We start from the raw sequence: 27051 nt of genomic DNA on the forward strand, positions 1-27051 counted from the left end.
TGGTCAGTATCATGTCAGTATCCTGGTCAGTATCATGCCAGTATCATGTCAGTATCATGGTCAGTATCATATCAGTGGCATGGTCAGTATCCTGGTCAGTATCATGTCAGTATCATGGTCAGTATCATGTCAGTGTCATGGTCAGTATCATGTCAGTATCATGGTCAGTATCATGTCAGTGTCATGGTCAGTATCATGTCAGTATCATGTCAGTGTCATGGTCAGTATCATGTCAGTATCATGGTCAGTATCCCAGTCAGTATCATGCCAGTATCATGTCAGTATCATGGTCAGTATCATGTCAGTATCATGGTCAGTTTCATGTCAGTGTCATGGTCAGTATCATGTCAGTGTCAAGGTCAGTATCCCAGTCAGTATCATGCCATATCATGTCAGTATCATGGTCAGTATCATGGTCAGTATCCTGGTCAGTATAATGTCAATATCCTGGTCAGTATCATATCGGTGGCATGGTCAGTATCATGGTCAGTATCATGCCAGTATCATGGTCAGTATCATGTCAGTGTCATGGTCAGTATCATGTCAGTATCATGTCAGTGTCATGGTCAGTATCCCAGTCAGTATCATGCCAGTATCATGTCAGTATCATGGTCAGTATCATGATCAGTTTCATGTCAGTGTCATGGTCAGTATCATGCCAGTATCAAGGTCAGTATCATGTCAGTGTCATGGTCAGTATCATAGTCAGTATCATGTCAGTGTCATGGTCAGTATCCCAGTCAGTATCATGTCAGTATCATGTCAGTATCATGGTCAGTATCATGTCAGTGTCATGGTCAGTATCATAGTCAGTATCATGTCAGTGTCATGGTCAGTATCCCAGTCAGTATCATGCCAGTATCATGTCAGTATCATGGTCAGTATCATGTCAGTATCATGGTCAGTATCATGTCAGTGTCAAGGTCAGTATCCCAGTCAGTATCATCCCATATCATGTCAGTATCATGGTCAGTATCCTGGTCAGTATAATGTCAGTGTCATGGTCAGTATCATAGTCAGTATCATGTCAGTGTCATGGTCAGTATCCCAGTCAGTATCATGCCAGTATCATGTCAGTATCATGTCAGTGTCATGGTCAGTATCATAGTCAGTATCATGTCAGTGTCATGGTCAGTATCCCAGTCAGTATCATGCCAGTATCATGTCAGTATCATGGTCAGTATCATGTCAGTATCATGGTCAGTATCATGTCAGTGTCAAGGTCAGTATCCCAGTCAGTATCATGCCATATCATGTCAGTATCATGGTCAGTATCCTGGTCAGTATAATGTCAGTATCCTGGTCAGTATCATGCCAGTATCATGTCAGTATCCTGGTCAGTATCATGCCAGTATCCTGGTCAGTATCATGTCAGTATCATGGTCAGTATCATGGTCAGTATCCTGGTCAGTATCATGCCAGTATCATGTCAGTATCCTGGTCAGTATCATGCCAGTATCCTGGTCAGTATCATGGTCAGTATCCTGGTCAGTATCATGCCAGTATCATGTCAGTATCATGGTCAGTATCATGGTCAGTATCATGTCAGTATCATGGTCAGTATCATGGCAGTATTGTAGGCTATATCATGTAGGGAAGGAAGGTCACCAGTCTCTGTCTGTCTGTCTGTCTGTCTGTCTGTCTGTCTGTCTGTCTGTCTGTCTGTCTGTCTGTCTGTCTGTCTGTCTGTCTGTCTGTCTGTCTGTCTGTCTGTCTCACTATCAGCAGGATCACACAAAAATGTCCAGACTGATTTGCACAAAACATTGGTGGAGGGGTGTAGTATTGGCCAACTTGGCCAAAAGACCCGATAAGATATAATAAAAACATGTTTTGACAAGGTCTTTGTCATGTGTTTTTGAAAGAAAGATGGTTAATTTACTTATTTGAAAAGACCAATCCTTTAAGTGTTTTAATGTATAAGATAAGAGATAAAAGTTGTATTGATCCAGCAGGGAAAATTCAGGCTCCACAGTCTGCAACAAAATATATACAGTATATGTACACCCTGAGCAGTGCTAGCATAGTGTTGACGATTAAAAATAAAATAGAACACACAGAAGCATAACTGCTTGTTTCCGAGCAAGTTAGTCCACCAAGCGAGATGATTGTAGATAATATTGTAGATATTGATTGAATTATTACCTACAATATATACACATATATACATATGCCTACACTATATTGATTGTATAGATAATATTTCAAGATACATTAGAGACTAAAAGGAATTGCATTATACATTTATGCTGGTGAAGAATTCAAGAAGACTGTAATTATATATGTGGACGGACATTCTGTCTTGGCCCTTTTTCAATGGAGGTAATAATTATGATAGTTTTCAAAAACAATTGGCAATTATTACATTAATAACTTTTATTACATTATGAAGTAATAAGGGTGTGATCCTGCTGATAGTGAGACAGACAGACAGACAGACAGACAGACAGACAGACAGACAGACAGACAGACAGACAGACAGACAGAGACTGGTGACCTTCCTTCCCTACATGATATAGCCTACAATACTGCCATGATACTGACCATGATACTGACATGATACTGCCATGATACTGACCAGGATACTGACATTATACTGACCAGGATACTGACCAGGATACTGACCATGATACTGACATGATATGGCATGATACTGACCAGGATACTGACATGATACTGGCATGATACTGACCAGGATACTGACATGATACTGGCATGATACTGACCAGGATACTGACATTATACTGACCAGGATACTGACCAGGATACTGACCAGGATACTGACCATGATACTGACATGATATGGCATGATACTGACTGGGATACTGACCTTGACACTGACATGATACTGACCATGACACTGACTGAAACTGACCATGATACTGACATGATACTGACCATGATACTGACATGATACTGGCATGATACTGACTGGGATACTGACCATGATACTGACATGATACTGACCATGACACTGACATGATACTGACCATGACACTGACATGATACTGACCATGATACTGACATGATACTGACCATCACACTGACATGATACTGACCATGATACTGGCATGATACTGACCAGGATACTGACCATGATACTGACATGATACTGACTAGGATACTGACCATGATACTGACATGATACTGACTGGGATACTGACCATGATACTGACATGATACTGACCATGACACTGACATGATACTGACCATGATACTGACATGATACTGACCATGACACTGACATGATACTGACCATGATACTGGCATGATACTGACTAGGATACTGACCATGACACCGACATGATACGGTCATTATACTGACATGATACTGACCATGATACTGGCATGATACTGACCAGGATACTGACCATGCCACTGATATGATACTGACCATGATACTGACATGATACTGGCATGATACTGACCAGGATACTGACATGATACTGACCAGGATACTGACCAGGATAATGACCATGATACTGACATGATACTACCATGATACCAGTAAGGCTCCCTAATCAGGAGATAAGCGACCATCAGGTCACAGTATGTACACAAAAAGGCCTGTGAGTGGCATTGGTTCCACCCTCAAGTTTGTACGACAAATGGTTGATGAGTAAAGCCAAATAAACTTTCGGCCAATGAGGGGAGGGGGCGGGGCAAAGTTAAACCAATGAAGGTGAAGGACTGTTGGAGTAGCAGGAGTCGGTGGTCCCTGGGAATTCCCCCATGAGCAGCCCAGTTGGGGTGTTGATTTGGTCATTTTTGCACTATTTGGCGGTGGTGGCAGGGGGTCCCTGGGGGTCCCTGGGGGTCCCTGGGGGTCCCTGGAGGTCGGTCGCAAATACCATGATATTTACCAAAAAAATAGGCCATTATTACATTATGAAGTTTTATTACATTATGAGCCTCCTATGTGGAGGTTCTTAATGTAACACATTATTACATTATTACATTATTGAAAAATCTGTTATTACGTTATGCGCTCGTTTTTTTATTACATTATGAGCTGATTATTACATTATGAGTTTTTATTACATTTTTTTTATTACATTATGAGCCCTTATTACATTATGAGCCGTTATTACATTATGAGTTGCTACAGGGGCTTTGAATGTTCCCACTAAGTAAAGTAGGCTTTCAACTCTCTAAATCCGTCTTTGTTTTGGTGAGTAGCGAAACTGTATCTTTTATTTTAACCACAGACGAGTGGGCACACCGCCGCTAATGCGAGCACAAGGGCTCATTACAGTCATTAGTGACATAGCGATCTGTAATCTCTACTCTTATCTGTACGTTAGCACGTTAGCTGCTAACGGCTAGCTAACACTTGAAATGAATGAAGACAAGTAATGTACAAATTGATGAAGAAGGGGGGAGTGTTTCTTACCTCTGCCTTGTCTGATGACGTTTTCCACACTTCTCATATTATATCCCCAACCATGGTCGCCGTTACATTAGCTTAGTGCCAATATGGACAGAATAGCACATCTTCGTCCCCCCGACTTTCGAGTTAAAAAAAAAGAGTCACATGGCTTCACGTTGTTCTGTTTTATTTATCACAAGCAGGCTAGCCAGCTGCAGGCCTACTGTACATACTACGTTTCAATGAAGGTGTATGATTCTCTCTGTATCATAAACATTTGGTTGCATAACACAAAGAATGATAGCCGATCTACAGCTGCAGAGTCTTTTCTCACTGGCTCCCGTTGCCGTTTGTAACCCATAGTCTGGAGGAGCGTTAAACTCGCCTGCGATTGGCTCTAATGCAGTTCTTTTCCCCCCTTCCCCCCCATTGTCTGGGGGGCCGCGACAGCCAATAGGCAAATAGGTCCCCTGTATGTGGCCAGAACAACAACGAAATGTTGAAATCTGAAAGAAATCTGAAAGTTTCCAGATTTAAAAACAACAAAAGGAAGGTATTCACAGGAAGACACATAAGGATATAACGTGGCCCTCGAACACCCACACAGCTAAGCCCTAACCTAAAATACATTGCATGCATGCGTGTGCACACACACACAAACAGATCTGTCTTCTTTTTGGATCGTTCAGACAGAGATTTAGAGAGAAATGTAACATCTGGCGAAGGTCTTCATTATAAAGCCTGGCTTACAGGTTACATAAATGCAATAACACAGTGTCATTCATCCATTAGACTTCTGCAAGTCAAAACCTGACAGTTTCATCCAATCACAGACAGGGCAGAGAAAGTTAGAGAGGCAGGGGCTGATGTTCCCTAAAAGGGAACTTTTGGCAAAACAAATATGCGAAAATAGCGGACGCGTTGTGAGCTTGTAGATCAGCTATTTTCAGGGTGCAACCCCGCTTTCTTTAGCTACTGAAGATGTGGCGTATACAACATGGATTTCTCCACAGAGGACAAATTCTTTCTACGCTAAATGCAGCGTTCAAGTTCAGGAGAGATCGGAAAAAGGCCATTTTTCCTGAATGCTGCCTTCGGGTATGGCATGGAAAGGAGGGCAGTTGCATTTCTTTCACCATAGTAAATGCTGCAATCATGGTCTGGAGAGGGCAGTTTTTTATGGACGGGTAAAATGGCACCCTTTGATGTCTGTGAGCACTGGCCTGGCTGTCATTCTAGTATTGATGTGGAATTTTTTATTTGCCATGTACTTCCAACATGTGTGTCATTGAATACAGATTTGCATCAAGAGGCCACATGACTAGGTTCCCAGGACAAGCTTGTTTCCAGTGATTAGCACTTTTTTCTTTATTTAAATAGTTGTATTCTTGGTGGGACTTTTCTGTGCCTTTATTTGAGAGAGACAGGAACAAAGAGAGAGAGAGTAGGGGAGCCAGGAATTGAACCAGTGACTTGCTATCAGACATTAGAACTGCATGGTACGTGTCCAGACAACAAACTATTCCACAATCTCCGAATGCTATACAGTATATAGAGTCTTGAACTACAGCTCCTGAACGGCGAGTAATGGAAACTGGCATTTCCGTTCATTAAAATGTATTTTACATTTTCATTTCTGCTAAGCAGCAAGCTAAATATGCTTAGATGACTTTTATTTATATTAAGATAAATGTGCGCTGGGGCGCCTGGTGGCCTAGTGGACCAGGCGCATACCATATAGGCATTGCCATTTCGGCATCAATGCCTGTCGGCGTCGCTGGTTTGATTCCCGATCCGAGCGACCTTTGCCGCATGTCACTCCCTGTCTCTCCCCTGTTTCCTGTCAGTCTACTGTCCTATCCAATAAAGGCAAAAAGCCCAAAAACAAATCTTAAAATAAAAAAATAAAAAAAGATAAATGTGCGCGATGTTAAAAACGAAACGGAAGTGGGGAGGAGGCTTCACTTTATCCGGATACTCATCATAAAACCTCCGTCGCCTCAGACTGTATGACTGGAGCATTTGCAAATCACGGGGGTCAACAGTCTGGCCACGCGAGACTATACATGTCCTAACCACTGTGTTAGCTGGGCGTTGGCGATGATCACTTGGTGGCCACTTCAATGCCCCTTCAACACTAAGTTTAGAGCATAATATGTAACCTTGGAGACATTGCTTTTTTTTATTTTTTAATCTAAAATCTGATATCCGCTTCCCCTCTGTAACAGGAAGAACAGAAAGTGATAGCAAAAATCGAGTTGTTCCGGGGTCAAACATGCATGTCCGGTTCGGGTTCATGCCGAAAACCGAAATTAGGAAGTAGGGGACGAAAAACACTCGGGAAACTCGGGCTTGGCAGGCTGGACCAACGGCCAAACTCGGGCTATGGCTGGGAATGAGTAAGATATTCTATTGAAATGTATAATTTTTTAATGCCAGATTTCAGGATGATTTCTATGTTTCATGAGACCGGTGTGGTAATGCTCATTATTCGCACGGGTAGAAAGCTATTTCAACCAATCAGATTGCTTCGTCGGAACTACCTGTTCTTTCTATCTATCTATCTATCTATCTATCTATCTATCTATCTATCTATCTATCTATCTATCTATCTATCTATCTATCTATCTGTAGTATCATGTACTGTAAATGAAAACTGTTTCAACTCAACTATAAACTTACAGGTATCTATGACAATAATGATGTGAGCATTCACATGATGAACGATAACATTCTGTAAAGATATTGAACAAATCGTTCCTTAAATCGCTCTGAAAGTGATCCCAACGACATTGTTCAGCACTGTTCTCAGTTCACTACTGTGGCGTCATCATATATATTTGTGCTTTGGACGCCGGAGTGAATGTCATATTCTGTCACGGCCAAATACTCAGCCCTTGTATTCCTGTTCTGCTTGGTTTAGGTGTTCATGCCTTGTTGATTGTTTACCTTACTTAAGGGTCATTCCCACCGGGCAAGATAAAGATAAATATAAAAAATATCATTCTCAAATGAAGTGGATGGTAGTGTCCACACTGGACGCTACCATCCACTCCAATTGAGAAAGATATTATTATATAGGACCTATGTATATACGTCATTTTGGAGCAAAAACAACAAGTTGAAGGATAAAATTAAGTCTGATAGTGATGTACCATGCCATGTTCACATTATGTATACTTTAAAACCTTTTTTATTTTATTTATTTTTTTACTTTTGGGACAATTTTACCCTTGAGATGCCCAGCCCCAGATGTTCTTCGTGCCCACCTGACCTGTATCCAGGGTTCCAACACATTTTTACCAATTAATTTCCAAAACTTTTCCAGAATATTTAACCCAATTTCCAGGACTATATCTAACATATAATTTAGCGAATGTCTGTCTGTCTGTCCCAGCGTTTCTCCTCGGTGGCTGGACCAATTGATCTGAAATCGCATCACCATCAGCATATGAACACACCTGACATAACTGTGAAGGCCGATTGTCACTTTCACAAATCGTATGCTGTATATTCGCATTTTTATGCTGTATCTATATCTATTTAGCCGACAGTACCTTTTGTGACCACACATGTTAAGGGAGGGGCGCTGTTGTTCAGGCCATGCACAATCACACACAAACCCACACACACACACGGGGGGGGGGAGTGTGTGTGTGTGCGGGCGGGCAGGCCCTGTTACAGATGTTGTCCAAAAATCATGCAGATCGGTACACAGTATCTCTGTAGCCGTTAAATGGAACGGGTATTTCTTACATTGATGCTCCTACATATTATCATGCAAGCACCAGTTAAAGTTACTTTCCATCCCTCATATACTGTGTGCACAGTGCACATCCCATAACCCACCCACTGCACATCATTTCAGAGCTCATATCTTTGAACGGGTAAGGGCTAGTAACAATAATTCAGCTCAATAACAGGTCGCTTACTCCTATGCGCAATGCCCAAAGACAGGCAGTGTATGCCAGTGGTTCTCAACCTTTTCAGGCTGTGATCCCCAAAATAATCATGTTTTAACTGGGGACCCGGCACCCTGACGAGCACTAAGAGTTAAGGAATTTTGTATAACACGGTTCTATTGTGAAAATAGCAGATCTACATGCTCACAACGCCTCGCAACGCGTGGCGTTGTGAGCATGTAGATCTACATGTAGATCTGCTATTTTCTGCCTCTAATATTTGACAATTTTGCCAATGTTTAATTTGTCATTTCAGAGGTAATAACAAAATCAATAACCAAAGACAATGCATGGCTATTTTTTCCAGGACCCTTGATATATTCCAAAACTTTTCCAGTACTGGAACAATATTTTTCTAATTTCAAACTATTTCCAGGAATTTCATGACATACACGATAAGATATGTGGTCATGACGTGGGAACCCTGTGTATCCTAGGGAACCCTTGGTTTGTTTTAACACAGAAGACTGTTTGAGTTGAACTGATGAGTCTGTCGTCGGCTTTTGGGTCCTGTAACTCATCCGTTTGTGACGTAATTACTCATGATTATTATAGTTCTTGGTGTGAACAGCCCTTTAGTCTTCATACAGAGCTAGTTAGTAATGGGTCATTCCTTCGAAATGCGTCAATGTATCATGTCTCTTTGACACCCTGGCTGTTATGTTGGGATCTAACCCAGCGGTGGGCAACTTTGATGATAGAGAGGGCCACTATATTTCCACACTCTGTCCAGAGGGCCACAACTGTCAAAAATAGCTGATGCTATTTTGCTGAAAACACGTCGCAGCGATGCATTTTGAGCTGGTAGATCTGCTATTTTTGCTATTTTCTAATTGGATTCCTGAATTATTATAATTTTTTTGCTATTTTTGAATTGGAATCCTGAAGTAAAATTTGTATTTAATTTCAAATGCATGTACAGTATTTTGTTCTTATGTTAACTTTATGAACTTAAAACATTGGACATAAAAAAGTAAATTAAGCTACTAAATTAATATTATAGACTGAAGTGATTCAATCAGGTCACGTTTGCATGTTTGGAATTGTAACAGCTGAAATCAATAATATATCAGTATTCTGATATTAACCTGCGGGCCGCATTAATTGAAGCTGGGAGGTGCATGTGGCCCCCGGGCCGCCAGTTGCCCTTGTATGATCTAACTTTGACATATCCGTTACAGCTGTTTCCCAAACAGTGGGTCCGGAACCATGTTTGGCTCATGGACCAATCAACCTTTCATCAATTAAAAATAATTCCAAAATTTTTCAAAAGTATTTAATACATAATAAAAAGTTTAAGAAGTAGTGATGTACAAGTAGTGATGTACAAGTGATGTACAAGTAGTGATGTACAAGTTCACCATGCAGCGCGAGCTTGTAGATCTGCTATTTTCACTATTTTTTGTCCAGGATCTAAAAAGTTTGGGATCCACTGCGTTACGGGACTGCTCCAGTGTGTGTGTGTGTGTGTGTGTGTGTGTGTGTGTGTGTGTGTGTGTGTGTGTGTGTGTGTGTGTGTGTGTGTGTGTGTGTGTGTGTGTGTGTGTGTGTGTGTGTGTGTGTGTGTGTGTGTGTGTGTGTGTGTGTGCGTGCGTGCGTGAGTGTGTAGCTACTTGTACACATGCCCCCACCCCCTGAAATAAATGCAGTAAATGAAAACATTTTAACACTCATCTTTTCTTTTCTCTAATTACAATCTAAAATATGAACCCTTATTGTAAAAAAAAAGGAAGTTGTCCACTGAGAGCGTGCATGCGTGCGTGCGTGTTGAAAATGTTGAAGGTAGGAAATTGCAGAACACAGTTCCAACCTTAACACGAAATACATCAGTCTAGGCAGGGAATCATGTAGACACCATACCGCTGTGAAAGAGACGTAAAACTAGACGCATTCTAGAGTCGAGGACGAGCGATGCTAGTTATGTTAAAATAATTATCCATGACATTTTTGTTAAATGATCTCAAGCCACACAGTTTGATGAGATCATCAGACTGCATTTCCCCTGATCTTGTCAGCTCATAGCTCAAAAAAGCAAATAAATAATAATCAATCAATTTTGGGGAATCGTCTGGTTCAGAATAAATCTGTCCGCGGTCCCCCTGGGGGTCCTTGGGGGGGTGACAACTTTATCCATATTTTAGACTTTGGCTATTCAAAAATAAAGCGCCGCGCAGCGAGCTCAAGGCAAACACTCTGCAAACATTTTTTGCGATCTATTTTCGGTGAAGAGATTTGACGTATGGGGGTGGGGGAGGGGACCAAGAAGTACAGACCCCTTGGGGACCCTGGTCAACGGAATATACAGGATTTCAGTGCTTTAAAGGACAACTTTGTTTTTAGAAGCGGTGAAAGCCGCTTCCAAGGAGTGGCTTTGTGTGTCCCGTTCATGTCCATATATGGTCATTTCAGTCCAGAATTAACAGGTTTTATCTGTCCCGTACATGTGTGTCCCGTTCCCGACAATTCGGCCCTCCAGATAAAATCATTAATTCATTCAGAATTGGAAGAATGTATAGATCACAGAGTTCATAGCTCTAGAACACATAGAATAAAAGTTCACCGCTTCACTTCGAACCGAGGTTTGATTTTTTACAACAAGGGTTCATATTTTAGAATATATAGATTGTAATTAGAGAAAAGAATAGATGCTTAATGTGTCTAAAAAGAGATATTTAGCCACTTGCACACATGCCCCCACCCACCCACACTCATCTTTTCTTTTCTCCAATTACGATCTAAAATATGAACCCTTGTTGTAAAAAACAAAAAACAAAGTTGTCCTTTAAATGCCTCAATGTGCGGAGAAAAAAAGCACGTATTTCTTGGTTTCTGTGTGATGATCAGAGCAGTCACAAATGATAATGATCATCCTGGATCTCAGTCGCTCCTCTGGGGAACAGGAAATCCAGAGAGCTCTCAGAGCGCTCGGCTAGATAGAATATTAGATGCTGCTGATATTACAGTATGCCTGGCGACAGCACTGTTATGACTGCAGCCTCCATCAGATGCAGAAGCATTTTACTGCTCTTGAAAAGGCTAAGCCACAAGTACTTGACACGTGAGACAGCGTGGCCATTGTCAGTGATATGAATATGAATTTCCAGATTTCCGTAGAACACGGCCAGTTTACCTCTTATGAAACGCGCCACAGTATTATGAATAAAATGGTCTTCAAATGACATGAGAAAGTCATTTAATAATAGCCATTATTTTAATGGTGTGGTGCAGGGGTCTTCGAGGTTTTCCAGGCCCAGGACCCCTTAGCTGAGAGAGAGAGATGAAGCAGGGACCCCCCCACTACATAATGTATGTGTTGCAGATTAAACCTTTTCATAGATTTCATAGATAGCTTCATAGACAGCACTATATCATTGTGTAGCGTTCTGTTGGATTCATGTTAAACGTACTACTACTTGGTACTTGGTCTGCTCTTTAATCCCCTCTACAACAAACCTCTTTGCCGAAAACAGCAGATCTCCAAGCTCACTACGCCTCGCAGCGCGAGGCGTTGTGTGCTTGTAGATCTGCTATCCTTCTTCTAATAGGCCTATTTCCCCCAGAATAGTCATGCCAAGGTTCAATGTTAATGTGCAAGAATACAAATCTAAAACGTTCCCATCACACAAAGATTTGGCAGAACCCCTGTAGTAACTCTGAGGGTCCCCTATAGGGGTCCTGGGCCCCCTGTTGAAGACCACTGGTGTAGCGGCTAAAAGCCTCCAACTTTCCCTTAACTGACCCGGAACCGAATCCTGCCGGTTCTTCCCATGTCTCTCTCACAGCGTTATTGTGTCCACAACAAAGACCAACATCTCTATTAAAATGTCAACCAAGAACATTCATCAATACACAGGATGTAATGCAACTCTCTCCTTTGCGCTTGGATTTTGAAAAGGTTGCGACGTGTTTTGTGTGTGCGTGCATGCGTGCATGCGTGCGTGTGTGCGTGTGTGTGTGTGTGTGTGTGTGTGTGTGTGTGTGTGTGTGTGTGTGTGTGTTATTAAGCAGACACCTGCTCCAGGCACTATATTGACGTTTGCTGTGAGCAGAAACAACAGAGGATGTAACACTATCAGCATCAGTAGCAGTTACACGATAAGATTATGTGGTTAACGTCGTCCCGTTTTTCTGCCGAACCGTGCCGTCAACAACATTGTCCAGATGTCATGTGATCTGCTCGCGTCTCTCTCTCTCTCTCTCTCTCTCTCTCTCCAAAGCCTTCAAAGGCCGCATTCACTCCCATGCTGTTCCTGCGTCCCCTTGGCTCCGCCACAGGGACTTACCGAGGTGGATTCCAGCGAGCGTGCTGTTCTACCTGCAGACAGTGAGAGCTGCATTCCTCCGTGCACTGTAACTGTACTCTGTTCTGCCTCGGAACCGAGCAACGCTGTTGCCAGCAGTGATGGAAGAACTATTCGGTTTCTTTTGCTTGCGTAAGTGTAGAAAATAGAAATACCAAGCCACTTGTCTTTAACCCCTATTTTCAATATTTCTCCCCAGTAAAAAAAAAAAAACATACGGTATTGTAGCCAAACGTGAGCTTGTGGATCTGCTATGAAAAATGTTCAAACTTCACTTAAAAATGTAAAAGATTTTTGAAATATTTGATTGTCAAAACAGCTAGATCTGCTGTTTTCGCCAAATTTGAACCAAATGTTAGTCTATTCTCGTATATTATGACTTGCCCAGACTAGGGACTCTAGAGGTCGAGTGGCATAAGTACATTACTTGTACTAAAATGTACTTTTCCATGGCAGGTCTGTGTGATCTGATACTGTAGCAGGGGGGTGAAGCTGTGATGAAAGCGGGGCAACGTGAGGATTCTATAGGGTGAATGAAGTCACTATGAAAACACGTTTGCCTTTCAAAGTCATATGAAAGACTGGATCATCAAAGCCCTGCTGGGGCGTGAATCATCAATCACGTGTCGTTTGAACCTCAGCCGGCGTGTGTGTTGTGTGTCAGCTTTGCATGATGTTGTTGTGGTTTTGCTGGATGAAACAACACATTTTCATAGTTATCTCCGCCAGGCCCAAAGGCCGGGAGGCGGAGATTATGTTTTTTGCGCACGTGTGTGTGTGTCCTACTGTGTACAGCTAATCTTGGACACCGCTGGACAGATCGGCGTCTGAATTGCATGCACATTCCAAGGCCAAGGAAGAACCTCCACCAAACAAATTCAAATCGGCCATGTTTTGGCTTATAACTCTTGAACCGTAGGTCATACGATCAAAATGTTTTCCCGCGGAATTCATTGGATCATGACGCAACTCCATATTCCCGATGTACTTGTTTGTACTCATTGTCATGCCCAGTGAGTGCGGTACCCACCACCACCATAGTACTTAGGCCGGATTGACAATGGCAGCCAAATCCAGCCCGAATCAGTTCTGTGTCACATCCAGATTGGAATCTGATTTGTTCCATGTGACCATGTGACCATTTAAGCCAATAGGATTCCAATCTGGATGTGGCACAGATCTGATTATGTCACAGTCCGCTCCTCGCGGCGCTTCATAGCCACGTGGAGCCACGCCATGCAAACACATTCAGTCCTCACATTCACTGGACACTGCATAATCTGGAATTTACTGCTGACTCTTTAAGGCGCCGGCTACACGGAGCTGGATATTTCTGAAGCTAGACATTTTTTTATGCGTTTGGGGCTTGCAGCCACCACACGAAGCTGGATATTTCGGCTGCGAAGCTGGATATATTTGAAACCGGATAAATAAGTGGAGAGATTGAAAAATATCCGATTCACTGGAACCGTGTAGACAGGGAACCCGGATATCTCTGAAGACTTTACTAGTTAGTTATGTTCTCCTCCTGTGTCTTGTTGTGCCCCAGCCAATCCCTGTGTTGATTGTATGTTTGATTTCACCTGTGTCTAGTTAAGCCCTTTGCACACAGGCGTGTTTAACCGCACGGATAAAACGGACAATATAATTTTTTAAAAAGAAAACAATGATTCTCTATGACCTCATGCACACCGGCTCCGAATTAGCCGTGCGACGAGTGGCTGCCGCCGTGCGTTTTTTTCTCGATCGAACCCAGTTCGATCGAGAAACTCATCACTCCTTTTATGACAACTTTTTGGATCCGCAGCGCCGATTCCGCACAGCCTTGCACACCAAATCCAATGCGTTTTATTCATGCCGCAAACGAAAAAAACGCAACTGTCCTGTGTGCAAAGGGCTTTAGTCTTGTGTATTTATACTCCCCTGTCTGTTCAGTTCCTTTGTCAGATCGTTGTTGTACAGTGTATGTCACCGGTGTTTGTTCCTGCTCAGTTTGTTCCTGATTCCTGTGAGTTTTTGTAATAAACTCTGTTGCATTTGAGCTTTCCTGCCTCCAGTCCGCCTGCCTGTCTGCATTTGGGTCCTAAACCTCCTGCCCTCGCAATCGTGACAGATTCAGGCTGGATTTGGCTGCCATTGTAAATCCAGCCTTAGAGGCTAGTCAGTGCTATAATATAATATTCATGACTTCAGGGCCCTCCATGTGCCCATATAAAGTATGAGAATGCGAATCGGTGGTTCTGGACAACTGCCAACCCAACCGACTTCAAACATGAAGACACTACACTCCCTTGGGTCCTCAGCGATACGCACGGCAAGTTCTTGAGCGGTGCAAACCGCTCCTGCATCTGGCTTTGTGTGTAACACACTATGCTTAGTACGAGACTAACGTCACGCGTTACTAACCTCATAGCAAGTACGCAGAGACCGACATCACCACAGATGATGTCATGGACAGAACGGCCCATACAAGGAGATATGCACGTGTGTTGTGTTTGATACTTATATGTATTTGATATTTATTTGATACTTGATATTTATTTCAAGTGTCAAAGTTTAAATTTGTATTATTATTTTAAAGAAAGCTGTAGGGTTTTTGTAATTCTATCTATACAGTGGAAGAATCAAAGGTTGAATTGTGCTTTAATGCTCATGTCAATAATGAGTATCACAATCTCCCACTAGGCTGTCCGTGATATAGTTGACGTGCAACAGGTCCTGGCAGTATTGCTTCTCCACTGCTGTGTTGACCGTCCACACTACCAACGCTACCCCCTTCCGGGCCCAGTATTGTACACAGTCCGGAGAGACAAAGTCCTTATGCACCAAGATGGCCGAGACTCCACACAACCTCCACAGCAGGTGACGGTGCGCCCAGTCGAGCACCACGTCCATCAGGATCGCCCAGTGGTGCTCCCATGGCGACGAGAAGCGTGGCCTGCCGTCTCCAAAGTGACTCAGGCTCCACTTCCTGTGGATCAGCGCCGTGACCACGCCCGGGTCAGCCTGCCTCGTCCTGTAGATGACTTTGGGATTAAAGGAACAGACGACGCTGGTGTCGTAAAGCACCGGATGCTTCTTGTATAACTCCTTAAGCGCCGCTGCCGCCCGGACCGGTTGGCCTTTGACGTCAAAGTAGATCGTGAGCTGGAGTTTGATGCACTCCTCCACCGCCTCCTGCAGCGTCGGGATCCTCTCGCCAGCGAACGTGTCCCTGAGTGGATGTTTGGCGGCTGCGTCGAGCGCAGCCAGCTCGGAGAAGCTCATCCGGCTGAGAGCGCCTGAGCCGTCGGTCGTGCGGTCCACCGTGTCGTCGTGCATCAGAACGGGGACGCCGTCCGACGTGAACCGTACGTCCAGCTCCACGCCTGACGCTCCGTTCTTGCTGGCCTCCCGTATGGCCGACACGGTGTTCTCTGGCGCGTCGTGTCCCCCGCCGCGGTGGGCGATCGCGGATGCCGCGGAAGAGCCCGTGGCCGTGGCAGGTCGGAGCACCTGGCGCGCGCGGCTCGATGGCACCTGAGGGAACCGGAACGCCGCCAAGAGGGCGTACGAGGCAGCCAGGAGGCCAGTGGACAGTAACGGACTTCTGGTTCCCAGCAGAACCCCAGAGAACACGAGCACGGATGCAGTCACATCATCTCCGAGCATGATGTAGTGTCCAGAGTTGGAACTCTTTGCTTTTGTCCGACTAACTGCTTGTTCCTTCCATTAACATGCAAGTCCCGCAAACTGTCATCTTCTGCCTTTGTGCCTGAGAACGACTCAGCAACATGGTCATTTTATATTTACAATACAAATAGAGAGATTGAGTTGGTGGTTGATAACCTTTGACCTCTATCAGTTTTATAGTCAGTTGGTCGATTCTCAAGGTACACATGTGATTTATTCTAGTATAATGCCCATAAATGGTCATATTGCTCAGATCAGTAGGTCTTGGACTACCGGATCTCCATGTATGGACATATTGATGGTATTAATCCGTTGGCCGGTTCTACGCGCGCGCGCGCACACACACACACACGCACACGCGCACGCGCACACACACACGCACACGTACACGTACACGTACACGTACACGTACACGTACACGCAGTGCAGATGGTCTGCAGCCCATACTTGCGGGCCAAACATTATAAGCATCGTAAGAAAACAAACTTTGCCTTAACATTTTTCTGTATCTGCACTTTCCAAAATTGAAGATAAACTATAAAATCAGCAATAGAAGTAGATTAAAAAGTTATTCAGTGTAGTCCCTCTTGGACCCTCTGAACAGTAGATGTGACATCTGAAATCCAAGCTCTGCCAAAACTGAGTTCAACTTCTTGATTGTTGCTCATTTGTTATAAAGCACATTATTTGTTTTCATCAGAAGTATATTGTCCTCTAATATGTCTAATGAGAGGTACAGCTTTAAATGTAAGCGGAGATGTTTGTGCAGAATAGTTGGAAAAGGATGATCTGAAGAGTTTGTACGCTCTCTCTCTCTCTCTCTCTCTCTCTCTCTCTCTCTCTCACTCTGTCTCTGTCTGTCTGTCTCCTCTCTTTCTACTTTAAAGGAATAGTTCCCCCAAAACATCTACGATTACTCACCCCATGAAGACTTCAGACTAAATAATTTTAATTGCCAATTATGACCAGCAGTGGTTCCCTATGGAGACACAAAGAGCCTGCTTTGTTCCCTATGGAGACACAAAGAGTCTGCTCAAATTATTGGCTTAGGAATGCGACAAAAACAAAAATGTCCTTGAATTCAAGTCTCCATTGGGTGAGTAATCGATAGGGGAAAAAAACATTTTGGGGTGAACTATCCCTTTAATCTCCCCCCTTTCTCTTTCTCTCCAATTATGCTTTCTTTTTTTCTCCCTCTCCCTTTCGTACCATTCCTTCTCTGATACCCTCCACTCCCCCCTCCCTCACCCTTTTTCTTCTAGCTTTCCTTTCTCCCTCCCTCCCTCTCTCCCTTCCTCTCTCTCTCCCTTCCTCTCTCTCCGTCTGTCTCTCTCTCTGTCTCTCAGTGGCGTCAGTTCAGAAAAAGCTATGGTATGGCAACAGGCATGATATATTTATTTTAAGAAGTACATATAATATATAATTATATATACCTATAATATAATTCTAATACCTTGTTAAAGTTACCATTTTGTCAAATTTTGCCTTTGTAGTTATTTTACTGTAATTTACCAACATAATAACCTGCACAAATATACAAAGAGACATTCATGGATTTATATTCAGAACTAACTTTTATCCAACTTTTATCCAGGGTATGGCAGCTGCATACCCCTGCCATACCCAATTGACGCCCCTGCTCTCTCTCTCTCTCTCTCTCTCTCTCTCTCTCTCTCTCTCTCTCTCTCTCTCTCTCTCTGTCTCTCTCTCTCATCACTTCACCTCACAGGTTGACCCGTCAACAGTCGCTCTACAGGAAGCCCCTCCCAGCTCCAGTGATGTCACAGGTGTTAGGTGGAGGTGGTGGCGGAGGGGTGTTCAGGTTATTTAAGGAGCCCTGTCTCTCTCCGGACGGCCCAGACACATTTTTGCATCACATCACTCCGGCAGCTCTCTCAACCCGTTGAGGATTAAAGTCACACCATCATTTTTCTCTTTTAAAATTCGCAATTTTGGGGGGAAAAAAGGTGACCTTTAGAAATTTGAGGAAAAATATATTTAAAAGAAATTATCAGCTGGAAAGCTTGGATTTGAAAGGAGTTGGAAAGTGTTTTTCTTTTGGTGGATTATTAGAGTGCGAGGTAGATTATTCTTCTCTGTTGTTTGTTTGTTTGTCTGTGTGTGCGTGTGCGTGTGCGTGCGTGTGTGTGTAGCAGAGGTCATTTCAAACACCTGCTGTGACTTTGAGATGCTGAGATCACTGCCTGGCTGATGACTGCTGGTATTATTATCAGGCCGACTTGTTGCTGGCTGCTTGCTGGAATGGCTGCTTCTGGTTGACTGACTGGCTCACTGTTGTCCATTTGGGGGCAATTTTGTATTCTCTCTCGGGGTTAAAATGAACACGGAGGAGTTTTATTGTGTGAATTACTTCTGGCTGACTGCTAGTGTGACCCAGCTACAAGCTCATGTTGTGAGCACATGCAGACTGGCTATATTTGGCCAAGAGATTAGGTGTAGCTGGGGGGTAAAAGCGGTCCAAGTACAGAGCCAACCTACCGGTAGGTGCAGTTTTCTAAGCCTAGAGGGTTTAAGTCAGTGGTTCTCAAACTTTGAAATTTGAAGGTCTCCCCTTAACTTTGACAGTGTACAAATGTATACATATACATAATGTATATCGATATGTGTATACTGTCGGAGGTACAGAATTGTAAGGGTCAATTTAGACCCCCATAAAGGAATCTATAGACTCCCTGGAATCCACTTTTGAGAACCAGTGGTTTAAGTGACCGATGGCTTATTGAGTGGTGGGCTGACTGACTGGGTGACACATTTGACTACTTTATTGACTGGCTGACTGACACCTTTGACTACTTTATTGACTGACTGACTGACTGACTGACTGACTGACTGACTGACTGACTGACTGACTGACTGACTGACTGACTGACTCACTGTTAAATCACGAGTGTTCATTTAACTATTTAACTAGTGAGAAAGTACACAGATGTAACCAGCATTTGTACACCTTCAACAAGTTACAAAGTTGATGAGTTAAGGATTTTGCTGTGTGAAGCGGCTAATTGCCTCTGGAAGGTTGTGTATAGGAGTCCAGTGGAGACGTTGATAATAATAATGTGTTTGTTTGTTTGTTTATCTGTCTGCAGTTGTTACTGTATGTCCATCATGGAGCCGAATGCTGTGCTGCGTCTCCTAGGTAACGGCAGCTCAGCTAGAGTAATCTATATCTGTTTTATTGTTTTCTGTTTTCACGAGAATATCATCACTGTATTCTAGTGAAATACAGTTATTAAAAAAAACACACTTTAAAATAGTGAAACTAGACGATCTACAAGTAGACAAGCTATTTCACTACTTTGGTGTGACACTCTTGTATGATGAAGTTACGCATTTATTTGGCTTCTGCCTGACAGCAACTATATGTACAGTATATGTGTCTTCTATTGTTTTCTGTTTATTGTACAATATGGTAAATGTACTACTCAGGCTTGGCTATTTGCCTCGCTACAGTATCGGTAGCATTCTACTATTCTGTTAACTATTAGTTTTGCTCACTTTTAAACGCAGCTAAAAAAGTACATAATACGATATTCATGAATTATTATGCAGGCATGCAGTATCCTATTTGTTCTACTGTCCTTTGAGAAGTGTTCCATTACAGATCAACTGTTTTAAAGGAGTAGTTCACCCTCAAAGTGACTTTTTTCCTATTGATTACTCGTGCCATGGAGATTTGAGTTCAATAATATTTTTAGGTTTTTGTCGCATTCCTAAGACAATAATTTGATTACAATAAATGTACCTCCATTGATTCTGGATGGGGACCCGAATGCATTTGGGTCCCCATCCGGAATCAATGGGGGTACATTTACTACAATACATTTTTTGTCTTAGGAATGCGACAAATACAAAAAATATTATTGAACTCAAATCTCCATGGCACTAGTAATCAATAGAAAAAAAGTCACTTTGAGGGTGAACTACTCCTTTAAGATGATCTCAGATCACAACAGACTCTGTTCTCCGCCGATGACATGACAGAGCACCTCTCCTCAAAACACACACATGCGCGCACACACACACACACGCACACACACACACACCACGCCACCCCTACCCCAACATTCCACAGCTGATTCTGTTGGAAAAGGTTTTTTTGTTTGACTGTTATTTTCCTATTTTCCTAAAACCTCATTAGATGGCCATAAACAGTAATAAATAGTACAGTTAGTTCCAGGTCAGAGAGACGTCTGGGGCTCCCATGCCAGAAGTCATGGGAGTCCCATTCTGTCCCGGGTCCTCGCGACTCACAAGGAGCATGTGGTCCCTGCGCGCATGCACTTAACTGGCTGAGCCATCAGACAGCCCCTGTTGGAGGACTTGAAACGGTTTCTCTCCAGTGGCGTCAGTTCAGCAAAAGCTAGGGTATGGCAAAGATGGGAGTCCTCATGGAAAAGAGGCGTTACATTTTGTATAACACGGTTCTAGTGTGAAAATAGCAGATCTACATGCTCACAACGCCTCGCAGATGTCTGATTTTTTTTTTTTTTTTTTTACGGTTTTCTACGGTTTCTTGGGCTGGATATGGCAGCCTGGAATGATTTTTCAAGTGCAGCTAAACTTGGCATGTTAGTAAACGTGCCACAATTAACAATAATGATTTGCACCTGTGCAGCCGACCTGCAGAACCTGGGAATATACCATTTTGTCAAGATGGGGACAATACAAGTGTGGAGAATATAATTGTAATACCTTGTTAAAGTGACCATTATGTTAAATTTTGCATTTGTAGTTATTTTACTGTAATTTAACAACATAATAACCAGCGCAGATAGACAAAGAGTCATTCATGGATTTATATTTAAAAGTAGCTTTTATTTTCCCCCCTGGACCCACGGTATGGCAGCTGCATACCCCTGCCATACCCAATTGACGCCCCTGTTCTCTCTCTCTCTCTCTCTCTCTCTCTCTCTCTCTCTCTCTCTCTCTCTCTCTCTCTCTCTCTCTCTGTCTCTCTCTCTCTCTCTCTTTCTCTCTTCCTTCCAGGTGCTGTGTGTCTGGCCTGTACAGCCTTGGGCTCCCCATCCTCTGGTGAGTGTACATTTCTACTGTGTCCTCTCCTGCTGTGTTATATCCTGTGAGCGATAATTATGCGGCGAGTCTCAGCGTCGTAACCTATCTATATCCACTCTCTGTACTGTGTGACCATAAACTATATAAGCTGTCATTCTCAGTGGTGGAAAGGAATGAAGTAGCCTATATTTACCCATGTAGGCATGCACTATTTCAGTAAAATGTTGAGGTAATAATTTCCTTTGTTCACACCTTAAACTTCTACTCAGAGACAAAGTAAGCCATTTACCATGAGAGGGAGTGGGTTGTTGGCTGATTTACCACTGTATCAGGGTTTCGCCTTGTGCCAAACAACCCTGAAACAGTGGAAAATCAGCCAACAACCCACGACCCTCGAATGGTAAATTGCTTTTCTACCACTACTGCCATATAAATGAAAGAAAACACAGTTGTAACTTGGTTATTTAGTTATACAACTGCAACACAACAGTGGGCGGGGTCCATGAGCCAACTCAAGGTTGTTGACTGATTTACCACTGTTTTAAGCCAATTAGAATCCAGTATCTGAACATGTGACCACAAAAAGTGGTAGAAATGTTATTTTTGATTCTACTACAATTATCTGACAGCCTTACTTACTTTGCAAATGTAAATTATATATATATATATATATATATATATATATATATATATATATATATATATATATATATATATATATATATATTGTAATTATATTTTGTAATTATATTTTGATACATTTGTACTTTTTTAATACAGGACTTTCTTTTACTTTTAACAAGGCATTTCTATATTGTGGTATATAATGGGCAGACTTTGTTTGACGTCACACTACAAATGTACTCCTTATTATGGTTATCTTATGGTTAAAAGTAGCCGATCTACAAGCTCACAATGCGGCGTGTTCGCGACGCATTAATGCAGGTGTAACTCAAGTCCAGTTCTTTAAGACTGTCCAGGTGTTTAAGTGGATGAAACTGTTCTATCTCAGTGCCGTACCCTGTCAGCTGTTCCACCCGTGGAGCTGACCTGACGGAGGATGGCCAGGTGGTTCTGTGTCCGTCCGACTGTGGGCTGTACCGTCTGTCTGTGTTTGGAACTGGAACCTACGCCTCCGTCTCCAGCATCTGTGGTGCTGCTCTGCACCGGTAACCTGCATTATAGAGCCTATATACCTGATCTCATGATATACATCAACTCATTTTCTAGCCGTCTCAACCGTCTTGATGCAATTCTTTCCTTATTTCATCATTTCACTAAGCTTTTTGGCATGACATTGAAAGAATAGACACCGTAACCACATTGATAATAGTGCGTAGATACATATATATATTTGCCTGGTTAATAAACTAGACCGAACACAACAACACCCCCTGGCGGTAGTGGTGTTGTAGTACGGTCTGGCACCGATCCATTGAGATTCTATTTCCTCAACCAGCTTCAAGGGTTGGCCAATCAGGGCTGTATGCTTGGGGCACGTGGTTTCTGTAGGCTTGGGGCACGTGGTTTGAGGCAAACCCCAGAAATGAAAACTCTTCCTGAAATCCCAGACTCTTCCCAAAACAAAGTTTGTGATAGAGGCTGGCAACGCCAGGCAATATATATATATACCAGTAAGACTCCCTAATCGGGAGATAAGCGACCGTTGGTCGCTTATCTCCACAAATAGGCCAAAAGTTTGTTTTACCAATTATTATGCTATGGCTTATAGCAGCTGTCGGTAGGACCATATATGGATTCTGTTAGTGTGGATCTCCTAACAGGGCATCATCTGGGATACAATCCCTTTTATGCCCATATATGGAGATCCCTAACATAATCCCTTTCATGCCCATATGGAGATCCCTAACAGAATCCCTTTTATGCCCATATATGGAGATCCCTAACAGCATCCCTTTTATGCCCATATATGGAGATCCCTAACAGAATCCCTTTTATGCCCAGTTGGTTGCTAGGGTAAAAAAACATGGTTGCTATGGTAAACAGTTGGTTGCTAGGGTAAACAGTTGGTTGCTAGGGTAAAACCATGGTTGCTAAGGTGGTTGCTAACGTACACTAACAGACCAGCAACAACAGACTGTTGCCACAGCAACGTACACAAAGGTTTGTGTACACATGTGGTGTGATGTCATACTGAAGATATATGACATCACACCGTACACAAACAAAGGTGTGACGTGTGACGTGTGACGGACGGACGGACGGACGGACGGACGGACGGCCGGTGGAGATTTTCATAGTAAACTGCTCCCTGACGGTCGCAATAAAAAGATTACAGAAGGTGATAAGAAAACAAATTCTGGGTGGATCATTCGGGCAGAAATAGCCAATGTAGATCTGCTGTTTCAAGCGGAGAGAGTTGGTGTAGAAAGAAAACCAGGTGCAGACCGAGTACAGCTGCGACTCAGGTCCGTCCCTGCATACATACTACGTGGGGTGTGAGTCGTTTAAGGCATATATACTCGTTTGAGATGTGACTCCCTTCTTGCTGTCCAGGGGGCTGCTGGTGTCTGGAGCGGGGATCGTCAGAGTCCACAGACTGCAGGGCCGGACAAACTACCTGAGCTCCTACTCACACGGGTTCCAATCCCAGGCCCTGTCCAGGTGGACCTCCTCATTCAGCCTGACCAGTAAGTCTGTGGATGGATGGACGAACGGAAAAGCAGACAGACAGACAGACTGACTGATCGGTCGATCGATTAACAGACCGACAGACAGACAGACAGACTGCTAACTCTGTGTGTGTGTGTGTGTGTGTGTGTGTGTGTGTGTGTGTGTGTGTGTGTGTGTGTGTGTGTGTGTGTGTGTGTGTGTGTGTGTGTGTGTGTGTGTGTCTGTGTCTGTGTGTCTGTCTGTGTCTCTGTTACAGAGCCTCAAAATATTCCTTTGGAACTGACCAGTCAGACTGACACCACATCGCTGCCCCCTGCTGTTAAGCCAGGTAAACTGCAACACAACGCCATCACAAGCCGCCAGGACCCCAGGGCCACTGGTGTGACTTTACTCTTACTGTACTCAACACTTTGTCATTTTAAGGTATGAAATTTTCTTCCTTAACTCGGACTTAAAAAAAAACTCTTTGGGAACCGACGCGCACCCCTACGGTGAGAGACCCTCCTCCTACGCCGCCTCTACCTCTCCCAGGCTTCTAAAACCTTTGATAAAGAAAATGTCTTCTGTTTAACCAGCTCTTTTTTTCTAAAGATGTCAAAATGACCTGAGATCAGAGAGATGCTTTTCTCTGTTTGTGTGTTCGCTCCCTCGTTTAGCTGATTGAGAAAATGTGTGTTCATGTGTGTCCATTCTAGTGGATGGACACTTTTTTTCATTCAAACAGCTCTATCTCTGGAACCATTTGTCCGATTGCCAAAATTCTTTTTGCCACTGAATCACAACAACTGTGTCTGTTTCTGTTTTGTGGGGAAAAAAATTATAAAAAAAAAACTTTTTTTTTCATTGCATAGTAAAGAAAAACATACAAAATCTCGGCACAGCTACCTTGGAGCCATTTTGGCATCTGGCACAGAATGAGTTAAGGCTAAAAATCGCATGCGTCACCGCGCGACGCATTGTGAGCTTATAGATCGTTGTGAACTTTCGCTAAAAGTATAAATCTGTTATCCCTAAACCTATAGCTTGTAAATGCCTATTCCTAATCCTAGTCTTTTTCAGATTTTAAGTCTAAAGTCTTAAAACTCATATCTAACCTCAAAAGCATCCATTTGTCTCGTCAGGACCAGGGAAATGGTCCTCACAGTGTCTATTTCTCAAATGCTCACAAGTATAGTAACACACACACACACACACACACACACACACACGCACACACACGCACACACATGCGGTCTGCCTTGTTCGAAACCCCATAGAGTCATATATCTGTCCCAGAGTTGATCTAAGTGAGTGTGGTTAAAAAAAACTGATAAAAACATCATCGTTTATGTTCTTTTCCTCCCATCATAAGTCTTTTTTTGGGTTCCTAAGTGTGACAGGATACAGTATACATACCATTCAGGAAGTGCGGTGGGACACAGAAGACATACTTGCAGTTTTTTCGTTACTGTCAGGCAGAAACTCCATATTATCTCAATTTTTTTATTTTTTTTACTTTTTGTGTTTTTATTGTGACTCAACACCCTATGTGATCATCATACTACAGTACAGCGTCAAACAAAAGCATCAAAAGTAGCAGATCCACAAGCTCGAAAAATAGCTTGTAGATCTGCTACTTTTTTATGCTTTTGTATTTGGATCCTGAAAAGTAACAGTTTTGGACATACGGTATGAAGTTTCCACCCGACAGAGGCGTTTTCTACAATAGATTGATTGATATGTTGAGAAACCATGTGACCCTGCTTTTAAAATAACAGACCGCATCGGACCAAATCATGTTATCTAACATTTGGGTAGAAATAGAAATGGTATAAATGGGGGTTTAATGGGTGGCATAATGCGTATCAAATTGGGGGTCCTTGATATGTAAGCAATTTACCCCGAGTGAGAGGACATTATGCTCTGATAATGTCCTGTGTGAGGGGGTGATCGGACGAGGCGATGCCGTATACATGAAAGAAAACACATAGTTGTAACTTGCAAGGATATTAAGTTACAATCATTATTGCCTATAAAACTTCCGCGACGACAGCAAATAGTTCCACAAACAACATCTTCTACTCACCACCAGATGACGCCAACTCCATGCAGAGAAAGATGTCTAGCATACAGCTAAGCTAACGTCAGTTAGAAGGACCGTTCCGGCCGTAAATAGAGGCTGTTCGCTTCCAGAAAGGCATAGGTTCAGAGAAAAGGGGCTTTAAAGTTGGCGGATTGCATTGGATCCAAATAAATCGGCGACGTCGTACGCACGTTAGTAAACATAGGACCGCTACGACCGTCATATGTTGGTTGGGGGAAAGGTGTTCCGACTACCTCCTGAAGTCCCCGGATGTACACTGAGGCGCATTGATCTCGTCCTCACACAACTGCGGCGGTTGTTCTGCCATAACCTCCGGAATTTAGCCAATCAGAATCCAGTATTTGAACATGTGACTAGAAAAAGTGGTAGAATAAAAGTTTGACAATCCCCGTTGCTGAGTTTTTGGAATAAAGACTATACCAGTGGTGGTTCTCAAGTGGTTGCCGTGGCACCCTAGGGTTCCGTGATGCAATTCCAGGGGTGCCGCAGAATACTTTCATAATATTTGGAATTTCACTTTGGTTTATCCAATTAATCCCCCTACAGTTATAAAAACAGACCACCAAACCTGCTCTCCAAAAATAGACAATCTACAAGCTCACTATTTTTTGGTTAAAGTTCCCCCCAGAATCGGAATGCATGGGGTTCAAGTGGTTAATCGGACAGTCACGCTGCACTTTTATTCTACCTTTCAGGGTGATTCTGCCAATGCTTTTCAATGGGAATGGAGCGGTTTGCTGCCATTTGCGGATTTCTGCAAAAAGGACACTCCATTGTCATTGAAATGCAATGGCAGAATCCGCCCTCATAGGTAGAATAAAAGTGCCATAAAAGTCAAGAATGAGGTTATTTTCAATCTGTCCTAATGGAAACTACTATTCACTCAAGTTTCCACACATTCTTGTATCTGAGATGTACTATAAAGTAACAATGACATTTAGTGGTGCCTTGGATGAAAAAGGTGTTTTTGCAGCTGTGACCTAAGACAAAATAAAA

At 43.0% G+C, this 27051-nt stretch overlaps 2 protein-coding genes across 2 annotated transcripts in view; one reads left to right on the top strand and one right to left on the bottom strand.

The window, feature by feature from the left end:
* Positions 1-15287: 15287 nt before the first annotated feature.
* On the bottom strand, positions 15288-16283 carry LOC308306179 (glycerophosphodiester phosphodiesterase 1-like; the record flags this gene model as incomplete). The annotated part of the gene is made up of 1 exon (XM_080751080.1): positions 15288-16283. The coding sequence occupies one exon, from the start codon at positions 16281-16283 to the stop codon at positions 15288-15290; it is 996 nt and encodes a 331-aa protein (XP_080607206.1).
* A 6060-nt stretch (positions 16284-22343) lies between these two features.
* coch (coagulation factor C homolog, cochlin (Limulus polyphemus)) overlaps positions 22344-27051 on the top strand; it is a gene marked incomplete at both ends in the record, with an annotated part of 17399 nt that continues 12691 nt past the window's right edge. Inside the window, 3 exons of the mRNA XM_080751081.1 lie at positions 22344-22507; positions 23856-23989; positions 24229-24351. Of these exons, the coding sequence (XP_080607207.1) occupies positions 22344-22507; positions 23856-23989; positions 24229-24351 (421 nt within the window). The remainder of the gene's footprint in view (positions 22508-23855; positions 23990-24228; positions 24352-27051) is intronic.

The sequence above is a fragment of the Nannobrachium achirus genome (genome assembly GCF_963921795.1).
Source record: "Nannobrachium achirus genome assembly, chromosome: 20".
Lineage (NCBI taxonomy): Eukaryota > Metazoa > Chordata > Actinopteri > Myctophiformes > Myctophidae > Nannobrachium > Nannobrachium achirus.